The sequence below is a fragment of the Microtus pennsylvanicus genome, chromosome 9, assembly GCF_037038515.1.
Source record: "Microtus pennsylvanicus isolate mMicPen1 chromosome 9, mMicPen1.hap1, whole genome shotgun sequence".
Lineage (NCBI taxonomy): Eukaryota > Metazoa > Chordata > Mammalia > Rodentia > Cricetidae > Microtus > Microtus pennsylvanicus.
Window position 1 is genome coordinate 13,079,049 of NC_134587.1, and position 23,729 is coordinate 13,102,777.

Genomic DNA, 23,729 nt, shown 5'->3' on the forward strand with positions numbered 1-23,729 from the left:
GATTTAATAACTAAGTATATTTCACATTTGGTTACTGTGCAGTTGATAGCTTCTTCACCTATAATGTTGCCACTTATTTCTTGTGGTGGTACAGGCCCTTAATCCCAGCACCGGAGGAGACAGAGACCAGTTAGAACTTCCCAAGTGTGAAGCCAGACTGGTCTAAACAGTGAGTTCCCCAGCAAGGGCTACACTGTGAGACCTCATCTTAAAAACAAAACAACAAACATTTTACAATTTCCTATGCCAGTATTAATGTCTGTAAGAGTTGCACTCTATGCTCTAGCAGACAGGCTTTCTGTTGATGTACAGCACTGTTAGCCAGAAAGGAAACGATGACTTCTCTACTTCTGCTTCAGAAGATGATGGCAGAGGGACTACAGAGATGGCTCAGCCGTTAAGGGCACTGGCTGCTCTTCCAGAGGTCCTGAGTTCAATTCCTAGCAACCACATGGTGGTTCACAACCATCAATAATGGGATCTGGTGCCCTCTTCTAACAGAACACTGTATTCTTAATAAATAAATAAATATCTTTTTTTTAAAAACAGCAATGCACATAAAAACAAACAAACAAACATAACCCAAAAGCAATTCCCAGCACCCACATGGCAGTTGTAATCCATCCCCCAAGAGATCTGATACCTTCATACAGACAAACGTGCAGACCAAACACCAATAAATACATCATTAAAAAAGTCAGTCACTCAGAGCTGGGCATGGTGGTGTATGCCTTTAACCCCAGCACTCTGGAGACAGAGGCAAGGCGGGTGGATCTGAGTTCAAGGTTAGCCTGGTCTACAAAGTCAGTTTCTGGACAGGACAGCCAGGGCTACACAGAGAAACCTTGTCTCAGAAACTAAAAAACACACAAAAATAGCAACAAAATCAATCAACCAAGCAAAAAAGGATGGTGGCTGCAATACCAGCACATGAATTTGGAGGCGGGGCAAGAGTTCTTCAAGGCCAGGGGCTGGGAAAATGGCTCAGCAGAGAAGAGCACGTAGTTTAATCCCCAAATCATATCAGCTAGCTCACAACCACCTCTAACTCCAGTTCCAGTAGATCTGAGGCCTCTGCCTCCAAGAGCCCCTACACTTATGTGCACACACTCATACACAAACATGATTCAATGTAAAACAAACCACAACAAAACAAAAAGATTCAACAAACAAACAAACCCCAAAACAAATCAAAATACCACTTCAAAGTGTCAGTATACAGTTTGAGGGTGGATTGTGCCAACTTCACATCTTTATTTGAATCTCTTTGTTGCTGGAGGGAAGGTACATGCTGTGGTCAGAATCATACGCCTGTAGGCATGGAAACACTAGAGAGCATCACTTTGTTTTCTGAGACAGAGTATCTCACTTAGTGGCCTTGAGCTCACAGAGATCCACCTGCCTCCACCTCCTGAGTTCTAGGATTGAAGGCTTGTATTAACACACCCAGCCCAACATTATTAATATGTTGGCTAGTTAAATAATTCATATTTGGAAATAGGAAAGTATTTTTTTCAAATACATATCCTTCTAAAATAATGTAAATTTAAAAAATCGTTTTATAAAGATGAATTCTGTAAAGACTTTAATTATCATAAATCAAATCCTCTAACTGTTCTCAAGCTATTTCCTAGGTTGCTTGGGAATTTGTTTTGTTTTTAGGGTTTTTTTTTGCTTGTTTGTTTGTTTGTTTTGTTTTTTTCAAGACAGGGTTTCTCTCTGTTGTGCTGGCTGGTCTTGAACTCACAGAGATCCACCATCTCTGCCTCCTCCCTAAGCTGGGAATTTAAAAGTCTTCTCACAAAAGAAATTCTCTCACTAAAAAAACAAAAGTCTCATGTTTTACAACACTGCACACAGTTACACCATTATTCATTAGACATGACTCATCATGAGTCTAAACATCACAAGAAATCTACTAGTTCTTCCTGGTGCTCACCACAAAAGCATCCGTGTGATCATCTGAGTCTATTTCCACATCATCTGGAATCTGTTCAACTGTCAGAGCTTCAAGTGGCTGCGGCTAAAAATTAAGATGTCAGAGTCAATATGAAAGAAGTTGTTTTAGAAAAATGCAGTGTGAGAGCTGCAGATACTTGTAAAGGTGACAGCGAAGACCACTCAAGTCAGTCCATAGTTCGTATTCTTACATGAAAACCAAGGTGAGTTGTAAAAGTTAAGCAAAAAGTTGGTTTTTTTAAAAGATTTATTTATTATGTATACAACATTCCTTCCATGTATGCTTGCATGCCAGAAGAGGGCACCATATCTCATTACAGATGGTTGTGAGCCACCATGTGGTTGCTGGGAATTGAACTCACGACCTCTGGAAGTTCAGTCAGTGTTCTTAACCATCTCTCCATCTCTCCAGCCCTAAGCAAAAAGTTTTAAACCTGAATTCAACATCATCAAAATAATTAAAACTAGAAATGTGTACATATATTGTACATAAATGTGTACATATTTAGAGATTTTTTTTTCTCTTTGAGACAGGGTTTCCTTAGAGTAACAGCCCTGGTTGTCCTAGAACCTACTTTGTAGACCAAGCTGGCCTCAAACTCACAGAGATCCTCTTGCCTCTGCCTCCCAAGTGCTGGGATTAAAGGCTGTGCCTGAACAGGCTGCTCACCTAGGCTGGGCAAGAGGAATGAATGATGGCAATCAACCGGAAGACAGTAAAGTCACCAGTTAGAGATGGCCAGTCTGAGGCCATGCTCACTTGACCATGGTCTACATAGATGGTTAAGTTGGTACACAGTGAGTTTAGTTTTGAATTTCATAGGTAGTATGAAATCAATTCAGCAAACTCTATATCCATAATATTGAACACATTACCTTTTCTTCCATTTCATAATTCACTCCAAATATCGGGCTGGCAGAATAGACTTTGTGAAGTGAGTTGATCTCCTTAACTGATTCATGTAGTTTTTCCAGAGGGTCTATTTTAAAGCCAAGAACATATCCTCCACTCTATGAGAAAAAACAAGGAAAAAACAAAAACCAAGTCTGAGGAGCAATAGCTACAGAATGCGATGGATGCAGGCTAACCGCCCTTGCTCTGGAGCAGCACAGCCAAGCGGCTCCAAAGAAATTAAACAGCGAGTCTCCAGGGTGTCGTGGAAGGGCCCATCTTCCGACTTCTCTCCCTAACGCCTGCCTCCCTCATATTCTGTAGTATGTCCAGATCATCTGTAAACACAAGCCCATCTTCCCAGGTGAAAAATATGCACAGTGGAGTGTGAGGGCCAAAGGAACTTAGTTTTGCTAGGTCTTGAGAAAGAACAGACTATCCATTAAAGAATGCACCATTTGAAGCTATTTCCTTAAAGGGTTTGCAAACCACCTTGACTGTGATTGACCACAGATTGGTAGAAAGTTTTTTTTTAAAGTATCATACTATAAGAGATAAGAGCATATTTTGTGTTAAAAGCACATACTTTTTTGGGGGTTCAATTCTGGTTCAACAACTAATATTGGACAGTATTCTTTCCTTCCTCTTTCTAAGCCCCATTTAAAAAAAAAAACCATGGAATGGTTATCAAGTGGTTGTATTACACAGAATAAAGTGTACCTGTTGGTACACTTCCTGGGATATTGTACTTAGTAATGGCAGTAAGAGGCCATGGAAAAGAGAGAATAGACATTCACTTTTAAGTCTAGAATTGATTTTATAACTTTGCCCCTGTGTTGAAAAGGAAGAATAGTTGTTGGGTATACTGTGAGGAAGCAGAGGGCTGGGCAGTAACTACAACAGTCCTATAATAGCTCACTTAAACAATGGATTTGGGGGTGTGGTTGCACATGCCCTGTTATCTCAGACTCAGGAGGCAGAGGCAGGAGAATCACAAGCTCAAGATCAGCCTCGTCTACACAGAGTTCAAGACCATAAGTAAAGCATTTTAAAAGTTTCAAATGTGCTTTTGCAAAAACACCACATAATGGGTAGACAGCAGTTCATAGTCAGATACTGTTCAGTCTGTGAGAATATAAAATCTCAGCGTATATATGCTTCTCTCCGTGTCCCTGTTTCTCAAAGCAAGTGTGGATCAAACAAACCCAGGATGAAAATATAGCTCCATCCCTACCAGCTTCAAGATTCTGGAGAAGATGCTTAACCCCTGCGGGCCTCGGGATCCTAGACGGTAAGAAGGGAAAACAGCCATTTCATGGAGTTATTAGATTGAGAGAATGTATGAAATATGTTGACCTAGCACAGTGATTTCCCTCATAATTTCATCAGTGTAATGATTATAATGATTATATCCATCTAAAAGGCAAACTGGCAGAGAGTAAAACGGTGCCCACACCTACAATCCTAGCACTTAGGAGGCTGAGGCTGAGGTCCCTGAGGTTGTGGTCGCAAACACACAGGAAGTAATTGTCTCCATCGATTTCCATAAGATTTCAAACACTTCATAGATCTCCATATTATAGCTGATATTCTTGCAAGTAAACTGGTTACTATAGAATAACAACTAAAAACCTAGCCACACAGTTAAAAATGTATCAGTGTAATAAAAATGTAAAATATCTTACCTGCTGAGAGCTTTCTATGACAAGAGCCAAACCAAATTTTGAATCTCTAATCTTTATTGAACGCTATATGAAATGAAAAAGAAAAGACACACAATTTTATTATCTAGTAGCAGTGAGTCTTTAATACACATCTATTTTAATTATGTATTGTGCCTATAGCACTGGCTTCTGAAAAGGGTCTCATACCTCAGGCTGGCCTGGAACTCTGGGAAATCCTCTACCTTAACTTACCTTAGTGTGAGCTAGCACATCCACTTTTGCCAAAGAATTACCCTTCATCGTCTAAAAGGCAGACACCCTCTACCCTCTTTCCACAGGGTCAGAAAACGACGAGACTCCTACTGAAGACAGATGGCCAGTTGACAAAACCATGTAAGAAGACAACCATGGAGAGCCACCCGATTCCAATATTCCTGACTGCTATAGTCAAAGGGTAGTCTGAATATTTTACACAAAAGGCCAGCAATTTTCAGTTATTAGGAGCCAGTGACTTTCTTGGCTCCTAAAACAAGATTAAAGTTATATGTACCATTCTGTTTCTCACACCTTGCTCTGGTTAGTGGTTTTTTTTTTTTCAAGACAGGGTTTTTCTGTAGCATTGGGGCCTGTCCTGGAACTAATTTTGTAGACCAGGCTGACCTCAAACTCACAGAGATCCACCTGTCTCTGCCTGCCTCCCGAGTGCTGGGATTAAAGGCATGCGCCACCACCACCTGGCTCTGGTTAGTTTTTTGTCAAACCGACAAAAGTTTGGGTCATCTGGTAAGAGACCACCTGAACTGAGAGATCAGGCCGGCCTGCTGGCAAGCCTGTAGGGCATTCCCATTATTCATGATTGGTATGAGAGGGCCCTGCTCATGTGGATGGTGCTACCAGGGTAGGCAGTACTGGAGTCTACAAGAAACCAGGCTGAGCAAGCTATGAGGGTTCTAGCCAGTAAGCTGCATCCCCCATGGCCTTTGTATCAGTTCCTGCCTCCAGGTTCCTGTCTTGTTTGAGTTCCTGCCCTCACTTCCCTCGGGGATGGACTGTGCTGTAGAACAATAAGCTAAAACAAACCCCTTACTCCCAAAGTTGATTTTGGTCAGGGTGTTTTAACAGCAACAGAATTCCTAACTCGGAATTTGTGCCAGCCCATGGAGTACTGCTGTGATAGATCTGACCATGTGTCTTTGGGAGCACTGTGGCGGCATTTGGACTTTGGGTTAGAAAAGCCACTAAGTGCTTAAAGCATAACAGACTGTTTTCTCTGGGAGCAAGTGAAGTGATGTGGACACAAACCCTTTGCTCCCCAAGTTGCTTTTGGTCATGATGTTTCATCACAGAGACAGAAAACTAAGACGAACGTTAATCTTGACCTGTCTATCTAAACAGGTGACACAGGCTGGTCAGACAGGGTGCGCGCACATGCACAGACACAATCACACACAGACACACAGGCTGGTCAGACAGGGTGCGCGCACATGCACAGACACAATCACACACACAGGCTGGTCAGACAGGGTGCGCGCACATGCACAGACACAATCACACACACACACACACAGGCTGGTCAGACAGGGTGCGCGCACATGCACAGACACAATCACACACACAGGCTGGTCAGACAGGGTGCGCGCACATGCACAGACACAATCACACACACAGACACACAGGCTGGTCAGACAGGGTGCGCGCACATGCACAGACACAATCACACACACACACACACACACAATCACACACACAGACACACAGGCTGGTCAGACAGGGTGCGCGCACATGCACAGACACAATCACACACACAGACACACAGGCTGGTCAGACAGGGTGCGCGCACATGCACAGACACAATCACACACACAGACACACAGGCTGGTCAGACAGGGTGCGCGCACATGCACAGACACAATCACACACACAGACACACAGGCTGGTCAGACAGGGTGCGCGCACATGCACAGACACAATCACACACACACACACACACACACACAATCACACACACAGACTGGTCAGACAGGGTGCGCACACATGCACAGACACAATCACACACAGAGGATTGCTGTGAATCTGAGGCCCTTCCTGGATGGCATGGTGAGTTCCATCAGTCAGGACTATAGAATCTCTGCCTCACAAAACATCCCAAACTAAACAAAACCAAGCAATAAACAATACAGATATCAATTTATCAAGCACACGTGTGTTGACACTCAGCCTTGACAACTGACAATTTCTGTGTGGAAACATAGCTCAGTGGTAGACTACTTGTCTACTTTGTACAAGGCCCTGGGTTTGATCTCCAGTACCACAAACAAAACAGATGATCATGTTTCTTTAGATTTCCTTCCTATCAAACTCTGACTATCCATTTAATGTGCTGCTTCCTCTGCTCCTCAACAGCAGGGCTGTGCGCTGGCTCACGGTCTTGACTGTTGATCACGGAGCACAAAGTGATACTGTTTTAATGAGGGCTTCTGCTGTGATAAACACCATGACCAAAAGCAACCTTGGGAGGAAAGGGGTTATTTCAGTTCCTGCATCCTAATCGTACTCCATCACGAGGGGAAGTCAGGGCAGGAGCTGGAGGCAGGGCTGAAGCACAGGCCAAGGAGGACTGTTGCTTAGTGGCTAACTCCTTTTTTCCTAGTCTTTATTTACATGTATGATCATCTATCTGTGTGTATGCCATGTATGTGCCTTTGGAGGGTGTCGGATCCCCTGGAGCTGGAGTAACAGGCGACTGTGAGCTAACTGCTATTAGGACTAGGAACTGAACTGGGTCCTCAGAGAGAGCAGCAAGCACTCTTAACCACTGAGTCGTCGCTCCCGCCTCTTGGGAAAGCTGTTTGCTGTGGAATAATCAATCCTTCTGTACACTGTGAAATGTGTTGATCTCACTGTTAATTAAAAAGCTGACTTCCTGACAGCTAGGCAGGATTTGGGGGGCAAAGAGAATGCTAGGAAGAAGGGCAGAGTCTGAGGAGTTTCGAGCTAGATGCAGAGGGAACAGGATGTGTAGAAAATGAGATGATGGGTTAATTTAAGTTTGTAAGAGCTGGCTGGAGACAAACCTAAGCTATCAGCTGAGTGTTTATAATTTATAAGTCTCTGGGTGGTTATCTGGAACTGGTGGGACAGAAAAGTCTGCCTACAGTTGTTTTTTTTCTTTCAGCGTTGGGGACTGAACCCAGGGTTTTGAACACACTAGCGAGGCACTATCAGGGAGTTACACCCCAGTCCTTCAGTCCTTTTTCCTTCCTTTTCCGTTTTTGAAACTTGGTCTCACTATGTCACCTTGCTTGGTCTGGAACTTGCTAGGTATACTAGGCCTGAATTTGGGGAAATCCTTCTACCTTTGCTGCTCTAGTGTTGGAAGTAAAAGTATCAACTCTGCCTGATTTATAAATTCCTTAAGCCTTTTCTCTTTTGAAAACTTGCTTTCATTTGCTTATTTTTAACTATACTTTAAAATTTATTTATTTACTTTTTATTTATCTGGGGAGGGACACGCGTGTATGCCAAAGTGTGTATGAGTAAGGAGGTCAGAGAACAACCCGTAGAGTTGGCTGTCCTTCCACCATGTGGATCATCGGGACTGAATTCAGGTTTGGTGGCAAGCACCTTAACCTGTGCCGTCTTACTGGCCCCAAAAGCATGGTAAAAAGGAAAAAACCCAGAACTCATATAACCCCAAACATCCAGTTATTAACTATACTAATACCCTAAATTGAAAGGCGGTAACCAAAATGCATGAACTTACAATTTGCAGATATGGTATGCTGACATTAAAACTGTCGTTCATGTTTGCATGCCACACAATCCTCACATTGGTAATAAAAAACGTTCCTAAATTTCCCTGTAGAAGAGAGAGAGGTACATCAATGATTGATTGTATTCCCAGTCTGTTTGCTAAGACCCAGAATAATTCTGATTATCCCAGCAGTAGATTAATAAGGAAGTTAGTATTATGGACTATATACTATATAGTGACTCTACTATTTCCAGGCTGGCACAGTTAGATGACTGAGTGCCTGGACCCTGGTATCATTAAGCAATAGGACACCAATACAGTTAAAACATCAGAGTTAGTATATCTGTCTGAGAACAAAGTTCTTTTTAAATTTTTAAAAATTTATTGTGTGTGTGCGTATGTGTGGAGTTCCCAGGACAACTCTCTGGAGTGAGGTTTTTCTGCACCCTTATGGGATCCGGGAATCAAACTCAGGCTATCAAGGCTGTACGCTTGATAGCCTGAGCCATTTCAATGACAAAAAAAAAATTCTATTTGGTATATTTTGTCAACTGTAGATTGGGAATTTGAATAAATAACCCATGTTTTTGCTGTTTTGTTTTTGTTTTTTAACACACCTTAGCCAGATGATAATCCCAGCACTCAGGAGGCAGTGGTAGGTATCTATCTTTGGGAGTCTGAGGCTAGTCTGGTCTACAGAGTAAGTTCCAGGACAGCCAGGGCTACACAGAGAAACTCTGTCTTGAAAAATATCAGTTAAACAAGTAAACAAAAAAGCAACCCCCCCCCATGAAAAGGGCTTTAATATAGTACCTGACACACAGCATTTTTTAAAAATTACATCTTTCTATACTTGCTCAAATTTGAGCTCTGCCTGAGCAAAGGAGTTATGTCAACTGAGAATAAAACCACGGTCTAACCCCCATCGACCTATCAGGATATATGATGACTCTTTAATACGGACTATAGCAAAACTACAGCCAGATGTGGTAATTCACCCCATAGTCTCAGGACTCGGGAGGCTAAGGAAGGAAGACCATGAGTCCAGGGCCAATGTGGGCTACACAGTGAGACTTTGTCTCCAAAAACAAAACTTGGGGCTAGAGAGATGGCTTAGTAGTTAAGAGCACTAGTTGCTCTTTCAGTGGACTCAGGTTCAATCCCCAGTATCCACAAGGCAGCTCAAACCATCTGTAATACAGTTCCAAGGCAGCCAATGACCTCTATCTTCCAGCCTCTATAGGCACAAGGCACGCATATGGTCCACAGGTATACACAGGCAAGATACCTATACACATAAAAATAAAACACCACCACCAACAGAAACAATGAGATTTTTTTTTTAATTATATGTTTATATTGAGACAGGGACTCACTTTGTAGCTCTGGCTGGTCTGGAATTCACTATGTAGACAAGGCTGGTTTTAAATCGATGGAGAACTAACTGCCTGCCTCTGCCTCTTAAGTGTTGGAAGTAGGCTGTGGCACCAACCTATATAATTGTATTCATGTGTGTGTGCGCGCGTGCATGTGCTTGGATATGCACATGTGAGCGTTAGTGTCCATGGGGGCCAGAGGCACTGATCTCCCTGGAGCTAGTGGCTGTGAGGTAGTGGGTCTGAAGCCCAGTACTCAGCTGAAGAAGCCGAGTTCTAGGGCAGGTTGGATTATATAATAAGACCCTGTCTCAAAGCTAAGCACAAACACAGGATATAAGGTCTCTGTGGAGCCAGGTGGTGATGTGGCACACACCTTTATTCTCAGCACTCAGGAGGCAGAGACAGGTGGATCTCTGTGAGTTCAAGGCCAGCCTGGTCTACAGAGCTAGTTCCAGGACAGGCTACAAAGCTACACAGAGAAACCCTGTCTTGAAAAAAACCAATAAATAAGTAAATAAACAAACAAATAAATAAGGTCTTGGTGGAACTGGGTGTATGCTTATAAACCGTGAGACTCAGAGAACAAAACTAGGCGGGTTCTCCATAAATTCTTGGCCAGTCTGCTTTACATGGTGAGTGCCAGGGGTACTTCTGTCTGTCCACACCAGGGCTCGCCTCTGCCAGTGTGTCACAGTGATGAATTGGTGCGTGGGCAAGTGTGACTCCGTGTTTCTCACCCATGGAGTGAACAGCCTGAACAAGATCATGTCTGAGGCCCACTGCCCTTGTTGGTTCTCTACAGAACAGAAGCCGATGTAAAGGGCACAAGACCACGAAAGTTAGAATATCACTTAAAGCTGTAGTTTATCCACATCTCTAATGCTAACTTTAACAATCACACCCACCCAACCATGAGTGGGAAGTGGCTGCTGAGACAGCCCGAGAAGTCATCCCTTTACGCAGTACCTGGTCGCTGGATAAATTCCAAACGCCGTTGATCTTATCGTACACGTGCTCTTGTGGTAACAACCTCAGCTGCTTGTTTTGAATGACTGCACTTCTCAGTTTAAAGTCACGGTACATCTTAGATGTCTCATATGCTCTACAGAAAGGGTGAAAGCAAAGATCCGTGACTCCAAGCAGAAACTGCGGAGCTGTGAGGATACGTTTACTCGTCTACTAGAGACATCGCGGTTAACGCTTGAAGATTTCACTCAGTCATTATGCTGAATTCAAACCGTCTCCAGCTGGCTGTTGTAGCACATGCCTGTTAGCTCATCACCTGGGAGGCTGAGGCAGGAGAACTGTTTGTTGACTACTGAGTTGTAGTCCAGCCTGGGCTATAGAGACCATTTCAAACAAAACAAAACCCCATAGAACAAAACAATAGTTTCTCTTTCAGTGAGGATGAGTATTTCTAGCTTCCCATCTGGTGGAGGACGCTGACACATTTACTGCAGTGCCCAGTCCTTCATTTCCCAGTGTTAGTCAAAGTTATCAGTGCTCTATGGACACAGGCAAAGGTCCAGTTAGTATTTTCACTATGGCCTGAAACTATTATGCTTGTATCTATCCATGCAGAGGAAACTCTATGTCCATGCTAAAGAGTATCTAGGGAGAGGTAGAGGGAGAAAAAACCCAAAATCTGATTTTCCTTTAGTTAGGATTCTGTTCCGTTGTTAAGCAGTAGAGTTTGAGCATCCTGTCTATAAATCTTAATTTCCTTTAGTTCATCAAGATATAACCAGTTGAAGAATGGAACTGCTTACACTATTCATTTAGAAAGCAACAAAGTGTTTTTGTTTTATTTTTCACATTTATGTGTGTGTGTGTGTGTGTGTGTGTGTGTGTGTGTGCGCGCGCATGCACGCGTGCATACCACAGTACATGTGTAGAGACCAGAAACAACTTCTGGCAGTTGGTTTTCTCTTGCCATGTCGGTTCTGGACACAGAACTTGGGTCATCAGGCTTGGCAGGAAGCACGTTTACCTGCTGAGCCATCTTGCAGGCCCAGAATACAATATTTTTATATTATTAATAGAAAGCAGCTCCTATGCTCCCTTCATAAACCACTTCAAGCTTTTCATTTTATCGTATTCTTAAAAATTAGATGTTGGCTTTGAACTTACTATGTATTCTAGTCTTGATCACAGTACTTATTAAGACAAACAAAGAGCTATGATTTAAGTGTTTGAGTATAAAAATTGAAAACTGTATGTTGTTGCTATAGTGCTGGGGATGGCACCCAAGACCTTGACTATGCTAGGCAGGGGCTCAGGCATCGAGGTGTCCCTCACATATCCTGAGACAAACACTGGTACATAGATGGTCAGAGAAGCATGACTAATAATCCGAAGAATTATAAAGAAAAATTGCTTGGGGAAAACACCTGAATGTCTATTTGTATTTCTGAAAATCTTGTAAACTCATTACATGAAATTTTTTTTTTTAAAACTTTTACAATTCATCCATTCAAGGCATATTTATTTATTTATTTATTTATTATGTATACAATATTCTGTCTGCATGTATGTCTGCAGGCCAGAAGAGGGCACCAGACCTCATTACAGATGGTTGTGAGCCACCATGTGGTTGCCGGGAATTGAACTCAGGACCTTTGGAAGAGCAGGCAATGCTCTTAACCACTGAGCCATCTCTCCAGCTCCCTACATGAAATTTTTTATCTTGGTCAATAATTTAGTAAAATCTTTCTAATAGTCTTCCATTTTACAAAGAGTAGCAATACATAGCCCAGGATGGCCCAGACCCCCAATCCTCCTGCTTTACCCTCTAGAGTGCTGGGATTACAAGTGTGCACCACTACCCCTGGGACCTTGCACACTTCATTCTTTCAAGGTGCTCGATATATGATAATGAAGTGTACTATTCTAAATACTTGGGATATATGATAATGAAGTGTACTATTCTAAATACCTGGAATGTATGATAACGAAGTGTATTATCTAAATACCTGAGATATAAGATAATGAAGTATATTATTCTAGATACCTGGGATATTTGCAACTAGAAGATATTGTTGTACATCTAAATTTCATCCTTTATACCACTACATCAAAATAATTGGACATATTCAAAATCTATGAGGGGCGTCTGTACCTGTGCACAGCGATCACAGAAGTAAAAAGTCTAGGGCTTCCAGGAACCAGATTTGTGAAAATAAACTCAAATCTGGTGGCGTTACATTTTGTCAGCATATAAAGAGCTTCAGTTTGGCCTCGTAGTTTCTGTAAGGACAAATTTATTATAAAGTTCAGAGTTAAAGTGCAAGTTTCCATTTAAGGTGGAAGCAAGCCTTAACTTTAAATATCTAATGTTTTCCACCACACATCTACTTCACTAGGACTTTTCAGACTTACGGAGTTAGTAGTTCTTGTTGTAATATTCAATATGCAGTTGTAACCAATAGCTACAATTGAAAAAAAGACAAAGAATATAAGGAGTATGAAATCATAAATGGACAAACATAATACAGTAAAAAAAAATTAAACCTAAAACTTTAAAGCTTTGAAAATTAAACATGAGCAAAAGTACTACTTTTAAAGTTTTTATGAGAGAAGTTCAAATTGAGGTTAGGGATGTAGCTAAGTGGACAGAGAGCTCTTGGCAAAAATGAAGCTTACCACTGAGCTTTGTCCTCGGCACTTTGGATTTTTGTGTTTTTGTCTGTTTTAAATACAAAATCCACCATCCAACACTCCTGAAAAAGTAATTTGTTTTCCTTTAACATCTCATTTAAGAAGAATACTTACAAAGATTGACTCTGGGTAATGCCAAGGAATGCCAGATGATTCTTAAGTTTGTTACTAAGAGTCTACCTAAAGGCAAAGCAAGAAAGAAGAGATTAGCTGAAGGTCCTTTTCAAAGCAAGAAAGAAGAGATTAGCTGAAGGTCCTTTTCAAAGCACAGAGATGGGAATGGGAACTGTGGCTCAACAGCCTGTGTGTGGGTCGATGTCCAATACTTATTTTAGCTGCATCCTGTGATCCAGATGCTCAAACTGAGCAAGGTGCTGCTGCATGCTGTGACCCAAGTGCTCAGGGACTGAAGTTGAAGGTCAATACTAGCTGCATACCAAGTCTGAGGACAGTCTGGTTTAGATGATTTAAAAAAAAATAAGCATAGGTTGGGCAAGGTAGCACCTGCTGCCATGACTTGCCTGTTACGATGAACTCTAACCTGGAACTGAGAGATAGAATAAACCCTTCCCTAAGTTCCTTTTGTCCCGTGCATTGCCACAGAAACGAGAAATGCGATACACAAGTGCCATCTGAGCAGCTCTTAGCGTTCTCATTTTGTGTGCCTGTGTTTTTGCGTTTGTGGATGCACACATTTGCAGAGATCATGGGGGAGCATCAGGTGGCCTCCTCTACCATTCTCCCAGCCCCACTGATGCTCCTATGCCAGCCTGCCCCAGTGCATAAGAAGCACTCTTAAGTGCTGTGCCATTGCTCCACCCCAACAGCGCTCATTCAAATGAACCATGCACTTATACAGCCAATCCTGCTAGTGGTACAGGCAAGAAAGGTTGACTGCAGACAAAGTAGAAGTTCTTTGGTGCTAGACCAAGAAGTTCAGAGTTAATCCTACTAGTATTAAAACTGAGTTGGGAGGGCTGGAAAGATGGCTCAGCAGTTAAGAGCACTGGCTGTTCTTCCAGAGGACTCGGGCTCAATTCCCAGCACCCACATGACAGCTAACAACTGTCTGTAACTCCAGTTTCTGGGGATCTGATACCTTCACACCAATCCACATAAAATAAAGTTAAACAAATTATTAAAATGAATAAATAAAACATTTTAAATTACATTTATTATTTTAAAAAACTGAGTTGGAGTTTAGGCTTAAAATAAATTTTAAGAAGAGTTGGCGTAGTGGTGCATGCCTCTATTTAATCCAGCACTGAGGAGGCTGAGACCAAGACAGGTAGATCTTTATGAGTTCCAGGCCACCACCAGACATGGCTACATAGTGAGACACTGTCTCAAAGGGAGAGAGAAGGCCTGGCATGGTGCGGCACACCTTTAATACTAGTACTCAATACTTTAGTACTTGATACTTGATACTCTAGTACTTTATACTTAAGACTTCAGTACTTGAGAAGCAGGTATATCCCTGAGTTTGAGGTTAGCCTGGCCTACGACAAGAGTCCCAGGACAGCCAGGGCTATAGAGAGAGACCTTTCTCAGAAGAATCAAAAACAAGGAAGGAAGGAAGGAAGGAAGGAAGGGAGGGAGGGAGGGAGGGAGGGAGGGAGGGAGGGAGGGAGGGAGGGAGGGAGGAAGGAAGGAAGGAAGGAAGGAAGGAAGGAAGGAAGGAAAGAGAGGGTGTTGTGGTTGAAATAGGTATGGACCTCTTAGATTCATGTGTTTGAATCCTATAGAACAGTAATGAGCTTTTAGGTCCAGTTGGTTGCACACTGACCATTGCCTGTTTTGTTTTTAGCTTCAGGCAGTTTGATTTGGGAAGGATGTTAGAGTCCAGCCACAGCTGTTTCTCAGTGGCCCTAAGCGGGGGAAATTCCCACAGGACTTTCTGCTACTTGACAGACAGACTTCTCAGTGTAGCACTAACGTTCTCTTTGTACATGTCGACTTCTTCAGTCTGAGGGGCTGTGCAGTGCTTCAGGATTAAGGTGAAGTGTGCTACAGATACTGCAGCCAAGAATATTTAATGGTCATCACTCTGCATTCTTTTAGCGGGAGGGAGATACAAGGGCAGGAACTAACTAGTCTATGGTGCTTACAAACAAGGTTCTTGGAGCTTTAACCATTATACTAACAAATCTCATGTCATTAATGACAGGCTAACGCTGAGGGAGAATTGGTGTTTCCTATCTGTAGGATTAATACCTACCTTTTCCTCTGCTGGAGAAAATCTGTGGACTTCACTGTTTTCTCTTCACAATTACATTTACATATGATGCTTTTTCTCCAGCTAATGTGAATCAACACATATAAATTAAACTACAAATAAATAAAACTCAAATCTACTCACCTCTATCCCCATTATTTCCTTTTGTGTCTTCAATCGAATCTAAACAGTCAATAAGGACTTCTCCGGGTCTTGTTTTCATCTGTCTAAAATAAACATAAAACGGTGCCGGTTAGAACTTCACCTCTGTTACCAATCTGCTCAGGGAAGAGAGATGTAGGGCAGACAATAGTGTAATAAATACAACACTGAGTGCTCATGCAGTTGAAAACAACTTCCAGACCCTGGGGTATTGGGGGCCTTTGGGGTCCAGCCCCAGTGTCCTCTTCAGGGTCCATATGAGATGCTACAGGAAATGAAAGAAACTTTCTGTATCTGAGGGCGAATGAATTCTCTCACACTGTGCTGTTCCAAACAAGTCTCTTTATTCTTCTGCTTCTATTCTAATCCTCGTGTCCTAATTCTAATTCACTCTAGAGTCTTCTCCTCTATCCTAGGAACTAACTCTCTCACTTGGACCTTGAAGCAATGAGAAAAATTACAAGAGTTACCTCTCATTGGTCAAAAGCACATTTGTAGGGTAAACGATAAGGAGCCAAGCCATTTACCATGGCAACACAAGGCTCCAAGGTTTCCTTACTCCAAGGAGTAAGACTGTGACCAGACCAGGGGTGGGGCACAATGCCCAGTGACAAACTTTGAGACGTAGGTCTATTGTCAGCAGTCTTGGAAAGCGAAGAACTGGTATGCTTTCCTTAGGGTGCTTTGTGGAGCAACCTTGTTAGACACCTGTGACTCTGACCTTGTGCACAGCTGTAAAGTTTTAAACTTATGATCTGTTTACAAAGAGCCTTTAGTCTAGTTTGAATTTGTGCTGAGATAAAAATGTGCTAATTGTGTGCAGTTAGTCTGAGCCAAAGGAACAAAGCAGGCATCTAAGTGTTTATAGTCCTCCTGGGACAATGGATCTAGTTATAAAGCATGCCCTAGTATATTTTCTTTCTTTCTTTTTTTTTTTTTTTTTGGTTTTTCGAGACAGGGTTTCTCTGTAGCTTTGGAGCCTGTCCTGGAACTAGCTCTTGTAGACCAGGCTGGCCTCGAACTCACAGAGATCCGCCTGCCTCTCCTAGTATATTTTCTATATATCAAAATTATACAGATAAATGAAAAGTCATCTTCCTGACCACTCACAGATATATGTGTGCCCAATCGATGTAATGTTTTCACAAGATAAATACACAAGCAGTGGGAAAACACCGAAAGCTGTTCTTAGGGAAGAAATGAAGTGGCGCATGAGAGGAATTACAGATACAGGCACCGGCTTTCAGAGTCAGTGGTTCTGTAAGCCTTGCTAGACAGGATTATCTCCATCAGCGTCTGCTGGGTGGACACCTGAATGCCAACTGCCATATGCTGTATACCTCCACGGCCTCTGACATTGGGAGTCAGTGAGACCTCAACTGACCAGGGCCACTTGGGAGTCAGCTAGGTGCACAACTGGAGTCCCAGATAACTAAAAGGAAAAGAGCAAAGAGTACATGACTAAAAACAGGAACAAGAAAGCTAAGAGAGGTGGACAGGGCCGGGTGGTGGTGGCGCACACCTTTAATCCCAGCACTCGGGAGGCAGAGGCAGGCGGATCTCTGTGAGTTTGAGGCCAGCCTGGCCTACAGCGTGATTTCCAGGACAGCCAGGACTGTTACACAGAGAAATCCTGTCTTGAAAAACAAAACAGAGAGAGAAAGAGAGAGAGACCGGGGGGGGGGGGGGAAGCAGGCAACAAAGAGAACTGAGTTGTTACAGAAGTATAGTTGGGTGACTGAGGAGACAAGCTATTGAAGAATTGGGGACTCCATGACGATAGGATGATGTCTGTGGACAACAGACAACTCCCAAGAGGCTTCTAGGTAGAGGAAGGACACCAGGCAGTTATGGAAGGAACGATTTTAAAAGGAGTTGTATGAGAAGCACCCTCAGGGGCAAGGGATATGGCTCAGCAGGTAAAGGTGGCTGCCACCAAGACCGATGACCAGAGTTTGGTCCCTGGGACCCTAACGAAGGAGAGAACTGACTTCTGACCAACACGCCTGCACGGAGCACACAGAAAGGACTCCTACTGAGCTGTCTCCACGGTTCCTTTTGCTCATTTGTCTTTACACTGCAGCTCGCCTTCTGCATCCAGAAGGAGGAAGGGTGTGTGATTAGTACTCTCTCTTATTTTTTTTTGTCTCTATCACTAAGTGACAAGCATGTGATAACTGTCTGGTAACTGAAAATGTTTATGAAAAATGGAGTTTTGTTTGGATTAAGAGACACACCCCCCACCCACTCCCAGAACCATACAAAAGCCATGAAAGGTGTGTAACGAGTTACTGTGGGTTGTAATTTTACAAATATCCCTTCCCTTGACTTCATAAAGGAACTAATACCATGTTAGGCATCCAATTGCCACAAAAACTGAGAAATGTACCAGTATTTCATTTTTCCATTCAAGGAGGTACTGTTCATGATAAAGCACCATTAGGAAGTTGCTGAGGCGCCACATATCTATTGATCCGAGAACGTTAGCTTTCGTGTTTTCCAACCTTTATTATCTCAGCGCCCCCCATCCCTCCCCCGACATCTGGGCAGGAAGGTTTTTAACCATCTTCTCTTTAAAGCATACTCCCCACGAACAGGGCTTCTGTTTAACAGGCACGAAAAGATTTAGATGAAAGCTCAGCCCGGACACAAGGTTTGTGTGGTCGGAAGTTTTGGTGACTCCCACCGCCCTCATTTCATAGTCACACCAGGCCTTCAGAGGCAAGGCTATTCCAGATTTGGTCCTAGAACCCCGCTTTCGGGAATCCCTGCCCTACATCCCCTCCACCGCCGGACGCGGAGGGTCACAGCCTTGATGGCTCCCTCACTCGGGATGGGCAGCGGGCCAAGGCAAGGCCGAGGGCCGCAGGGGACCGCAACGGCGAGGTCCCAGCGGGGTTCCAGGGCGTCGGGGACACTCACTGCGAGGACACGTCGAAGCGCACGTCGCGGTCCTCCCACAACACGTCCAGCACAGACATGGCGACCGAGGTTCCCCGCCGACGCTGTCCACTGCGGAGGTTCTGCGGCGTCTTGCGGGTTCCAGGGCAACCCGCTAACCTCATCACCGCCTCTACGGCGGGCGCCGAGGCCCAAGCTTCCACCAGGTAGTGCACGCTTTTCCCCCTATCGTTTTGCGTCACTGGATCAGTTTGAGGAGGGAGTCTGAGAGGGTGCTTGACTTCTGAACCACCTCTCTGGTCTCCATGCATATTTTTAGCCATTTCAACCTTTCCGCTATTTTTCTACACCATCCAGAAATCTTCATCAAATTACGTTCCTGGTTTGGTGGGACTCTCACCCTGCCCACCCCGCAGACCCTGGAGGTCCTGACTCTCTTTGGCCACACATTCCCATCCCAGATTCAGAACCTGCTGAGGTCCTGCTCTGGTCTCGATCACTGCTTTCCCAGATGTGTGCAACCCCAGCCCTTAAGTCTTATTTTACAGGTCAGCTCTGGGGTCCCTCTATTGTGAGCAAACAAAAGACGAGCTCTTTAAACAACGCGCTGTACAGAGCGATCACGGTATAAACATTTTATTTACCTTTTTTTTTTTCCTAAAGAGACAAGGTTTCCCTTTGTGGCCCTTCATGCTGGCCTGGAAATAGGACAACTAGCTTCCCTAGTTGGGAATTACGAACATGCATCTTGCCAGGTTTAGAAATACTTTTTTAAAAAAGGAATCAAAGTGCTTTCTTTCAGCACGTGACAATTGTTAGTAAACAAACAACATATTAAATAAATTACATATTCACAGAGAGTGGTCTAGGGTTTCCTGGTGTACTCGAGATTTTTCATGGCCACAGTTGCCTTTTAAATTCTGGTGGGGTCATGGATACACACTGTGTGTAATTGCGGATGGAAGCAGATAGAAGACTCCAGTTGCTGTTTGCTTTCTCCCAGACAATGTTTCACGGTGTATGCCTCATTGATTGTCCTGGAACTTACTATGGCGATCAGAGTGGCTGTGAACTCACATCAACCCTCCTACTTTAACTTCAGAATGATGTTATTAGACATGGGGACCATTCTACCCGTTGTTTAATGGGCTAGGGCATTTTGGCTTTAGGATTTATTATCATTCAAATCCTATTAGCATCGTTCATGTCTCTGCTTCAGCCTCCTGAATACTGGGATTATGGTGTGAACCACTATGCTCACCTTTTCAAAGTTAAAAGAGAGGGGGGGTGGGGGTGGGAGGATCTTGCTTTGCAGTCTAGACAGTCTTTGTGGTCCTCATGGTTCTGACTTCAGCATCCTGGAGTTACAGCCTTGTGCTATCACGCTGGCTGCAGCAGCCTGTTACTAAGCGAGACTTGAAACAGTTTTGTAAGAGGGGCTGGTTACATGGCTCAGGGTTAAGAGCATCAGCGGCTCTTCCAGAGACACAGGGTTTGGTTCCCAGCACCCATGTGGTAGCTCACAACTGCCTGGAACTCCAGTTCCAAGGGATCTGACATCCTCTTATGAACACCACAGGCACCAGGCACACCCATGGTACACAGACATCCATGCAAGCAAAACACTCATATTCATAAAATAAAATAAACACAAAATTTAAAGTTTTGCAAGAATGTAGATCAATGTTAGTCTCAAATTTTGGAGAGTATAATTATTTAAAAAGTTACGTATATTGCTGGGAGTGGTGGTGCACACCTTTAATACCAACATTTGGGAGATAGGCAGATCTTTGTGAATTCACAAAGATAACCTGGTCTGCATAGTGAGTTCTAGGCCAGTACTAGTTAGTAGTAAAACTATCTCAAAAGTATTTTTTTGCTCTGTTCAATAATGTGAATCAATATTGATTGAAATATTTTTTCTAGTTTTATCGAAGTATAGATGGCATATAAGAAATTGAAGATAATTAGTGCATATAATTTGGTGAGTTGGAACATATGTACACCTGTGTGTTATCATCACCACAATCAAGATAATAAACAAATCCATTATCTCCAAATGTTTCTCTGTTCTCTCTGTGGGTTTTGTCTGTTTGACGATAGGAACACTGAGTATGAACTGTACTCAACAACAATAAGCTTTTGTCTTGTTGGCATTGAGCCCAGGGCTTTAGACCTGCTAGGCAAGTGTTCTACCATTGTGCCACGCTCCTGATCCATGCCTTCAACAATGTTTGAGGTGCACAATGTCCTTTTGGTGGTGTGTTGCCTAGCAGCTCTCTGGAACACACTTAAACTGTTAGATGTCTTTGATGTGCGTCTTAACTACGATATATTCATTAGCATCTATGTGCAAACAACTAATAAATACACATCACGGATACCTGAATAACACCTTAGGGCAAATTGTTGTAAAACATAGAAGGCTAGAGGCGTAGCTCGCTGACAGAGCATTTCTATAGCATCATACTGGTGTGCGCGTGCACACAGTGGTACCCGTTTTACAGGATTAAGAAACGCTGACTTCTTGTTGGTTTGTTTACTTGAAACTCACAGAGATCCACCAACCCTGGCCTCCTGGGATTAGAGGTGAGTCCCACCACACCTAGCAAATGAGGACTTCTTATTTCACTAAAAAGGGGGATGTGCTGGGGCTGGAGAGATGGCTCAGCGGTTAAGAGCTCTGGCTGCCCTTCCAGAAGACACGAGTTCAGTTCCCGGCACCCACATGGTGCCTCACAACCATTTGTAACACCACTTCTAGGAGATCTGATACCCTCTTCTGGTCTCCAAGAGCACCTGGCACACAAGTGGTGCATGGAGACACATCCAGTGTCTCTCTCATACACGATAAATAACAATAAAAATTTAAAGCTAAATAAATAAAGGCGGAATTAAACAGACGAATTCTCTGTCTCTGACTAAGGTCATTGGCAATTGCATTTGCTATACGTTGTTCAGAGGCGGGTGAGATCATGTTTATGACCATGCCTTTGCCTGGGTGGACTGAGAGGTAGAGCCCAGGTTCGCTGGGGACAGTGAAGGATAAGGTAGACACTAAAGGCTGTAACTCTCGTGACATCTGATGGTGGCTGTATCTGCTCTGCTCTGCTGGGAACTGGTTGTGAGAGGAATCAAGCCTCTGCTCTACCTAATGGCAGAAGCTCTGTGGACTTCCAGTTTAATCCAGCCAGAAACAACCGATGAGTTTAATTCTATTTCTCATACTTCAAGTCTCCTCCCTAGCTTGCTTGCTTGTCTGCTTGCCTGCTTTTTATTTATTTATGAACCAAGTTCTTGCTTTGTGAGGTTGGCACAGAACTCATTAGGTAGCCCAGATGGTCAAACCTCATCTGTCCCAGGCTCCCAAACTTCTGGAATTACCTGTGTATACATCACACTTAGCTTCTACCTTAGCTGCCATTCATTCATTCATTCATTCATTCATTCATTCATTCAGAGACAGGTCTTTCCTTGCATCCTTGGCTGGCCTGGAGCTTACTGTGTAGTCCAGGCTAGCATAGAATTCATAGAGATCTACTTGCCTCTGCCCTCCAAGTGCTGAGATTAAAGTTGCATGCTACCTCCTTTCCTCCGCCTTTAAAAGGTAGACTTCCTTGCCCTTGTCAAGCCAGATTATCCCAGAATTCCAGCTTGACGTCTCCCTCTTCAACAGTAGCCATGCACTAAACCCAGCCCTCAGTGCATGCCCCAAGCCTCAGCTTTTCGCTCTTCTCTTTCTGGATACATCGCTTCTCATCTAAACCTATCAGATTCCCAAGTTACTTATATTCCTAAATTCATACTTATATTGTTATGCCAACTGCCGTTTAGAAAACAGGCAGGCCATTCTATGTTCACCTTCACTGACAAAGTGATGGGCATTTCTGGGGCAACCACCCAGCCAAAACTTAGAACAGTCATTAATTGGGGTACCATTGTGTTATGCAGGGAGTGGCCTTAGTTTAAGCCATTCTTCGTGACTGCTCCTGTGTAATCTCAGTTAAAAAAAAAAAAAAGTCAAGGAGGGTCTGGAGAGATAGCCCAGTTAAGAGCACTGACTGCTCTTCCAGAGGACCTGGGTTCAATTCCCAGCCTCTGCATGATGGCTCACAACTGCCTGGAACTCCAGTTTCAGGGAATCCTGCACCCTCACACATGCAGGCGAAACACTAATACACACAAAAATAAATAGATCTTAAAAAAAAAAAAGGATGAAGAAAATACCTGTAATTATTTGTTGCCCAGCCAGGCAATGGTGGCGCACGCCTTTAATCCCAGCACTCGGGAGGCAGAGGCAGGCGAATCTCTGTGAGTTTGAGACCAGCCTGGTCTACAGAGCTAGTTCCAGGACAGGCTCCAAAGCTACAGAGAAACCCTGTCTCGAAAAACCAAAAAAAAAATTTTTTTTGTTGCCCATTCTTAGTCATTTTTATAGAACATTTTACAAACATTTTCAACTCACATTTCAAGGAGAGATGTACTACGATAGCGCCTAGTTATTTTGATAACCTTCCACTCATAGCTCCTGACAACAGACCTCAGAGGCTATTATTTTGTCTTACACCATGATTTGTGCACTCATATTGACTCTCAGTGCTCAATGGGCTGGTAAAAGCACAGCTCCTCACAGCATTAAGCATAAACCCCGTGAACAGAATGACTTTGATTGCTAGTATATTTTCATGCAAATTCAGAACACGGAAACAAGCTGATGACGACCGAGCTGTTTACAGCACATTAACCAGCATAAGTTTTATAATTAAGGCGGCTGCAGAAAGGAGAGAAAGTTGTTTTCTTTAGAATTTGTTACCTACTGATTATAACACAGCCGGCAAGGCTACAAAATCCATTTTTATAAACGCTGATCGCATCTGGGCCGAACACTAAGGAAAATTGTTTTCTAGAAGTTTTTCAAGGATACTTGTACTGTGAAGAGGGGGAGAGAAGGCAGAGGTAAAGGTGAACCAAATGGCCTCGGAGAGATGATGAAGTAGAAACTCATTTGAATGGAACAGACTGCTGAGCGACAGGTTTTTGTTTTGTTTTGAACTTGCTCTGTTGACCAAAGGCATGGGGCTCTCTGGGGCATAGACTGGGAGACAGTGTTTTGTTCTTTTGGTTGGCTTTTCGAGACATGGTTTCT

The 23,729-nt window shown here is 43.3% G+C and overlaps 1 protein-coding gene and 1 long non-coding RNA gene across 3 annotated transcripts in view; one reads left to right on the forward strand and one right to left on the reverse strand.

The window, feature by feature from the left end:
* Window positions 1-5,252, forward strand: part of LOC142857192 (uncharacterized) — an 8,501-nt gene extending 3,249 nt beyond the window's left edge. The window contains exons 2-3 of the long non-coding RNA XR_012911776.1: window positions 4,037-4,142; window positions 4,854-5,252. This is a non-coding gene — a long non-coding RNA (uncharacterized LOC142857192). The remainder of the gene's footprint in view (window positions 1-4,036; window positions 4,143-4,853) is intronic.
* The window catches only part of Bbs5 (Bardet-Biedl syndrome 5), a 19,890-nt gene extending 822 nt beyond the window's left edge, over window positions 1-19,068 (reverse strand). Inside the window, exons 1-10 of one of the 2 annotated variants that reach the window (XM_075984969.1) lie at window positions 18,605-19,068; window positions 15,665-15,747; window positions 13,420-13,485; window positions 13,027-13,076; window positions 12,767-12,894; window positions 10,615-10,750; window positions 8,279-8,374; window positions 4,537-4,599; window positions 2,836-2,970; window positions 1,940-2,023 (exon numbers count right to left, since the gene is read on the reverse strand). In XM_075984969.1, the coding sequence (XP_075841084.1) occupies window positions 1,940-2,023; window positions 2,836-2,970; window positions 4,537-4,599; window positions 8,279-8,374; window positions 10,615-10,750; window positions 12,767-12,894; window positions 13,027-13,076; window positions 13,420-13,485; window positions 15,665-15,747; window positions 18,605-18,906 (1,143 nt within the window). In that variant the 5' untranslated portion in view covers window positions 18,907-19,068. The remainder of the gene's footprint in view (window positions 1-1,939; window positions 2,024-2,835; window positions 2,971-4,536; window positions 4,600-8,278; window positions 8,375-10,614; window positions 10,751-12,766; window positions 12,895-13,026; window positions 13,077-13,419; window positions 13,486-15,664; window positions 15,748-18,604) is intronic. The other variant, XM_075984971.1, reaches the window with a different exon arrangement.
* Between the last annotated feature and the right edge of the window lie 4,661 nt (window positions 19,069-23,729).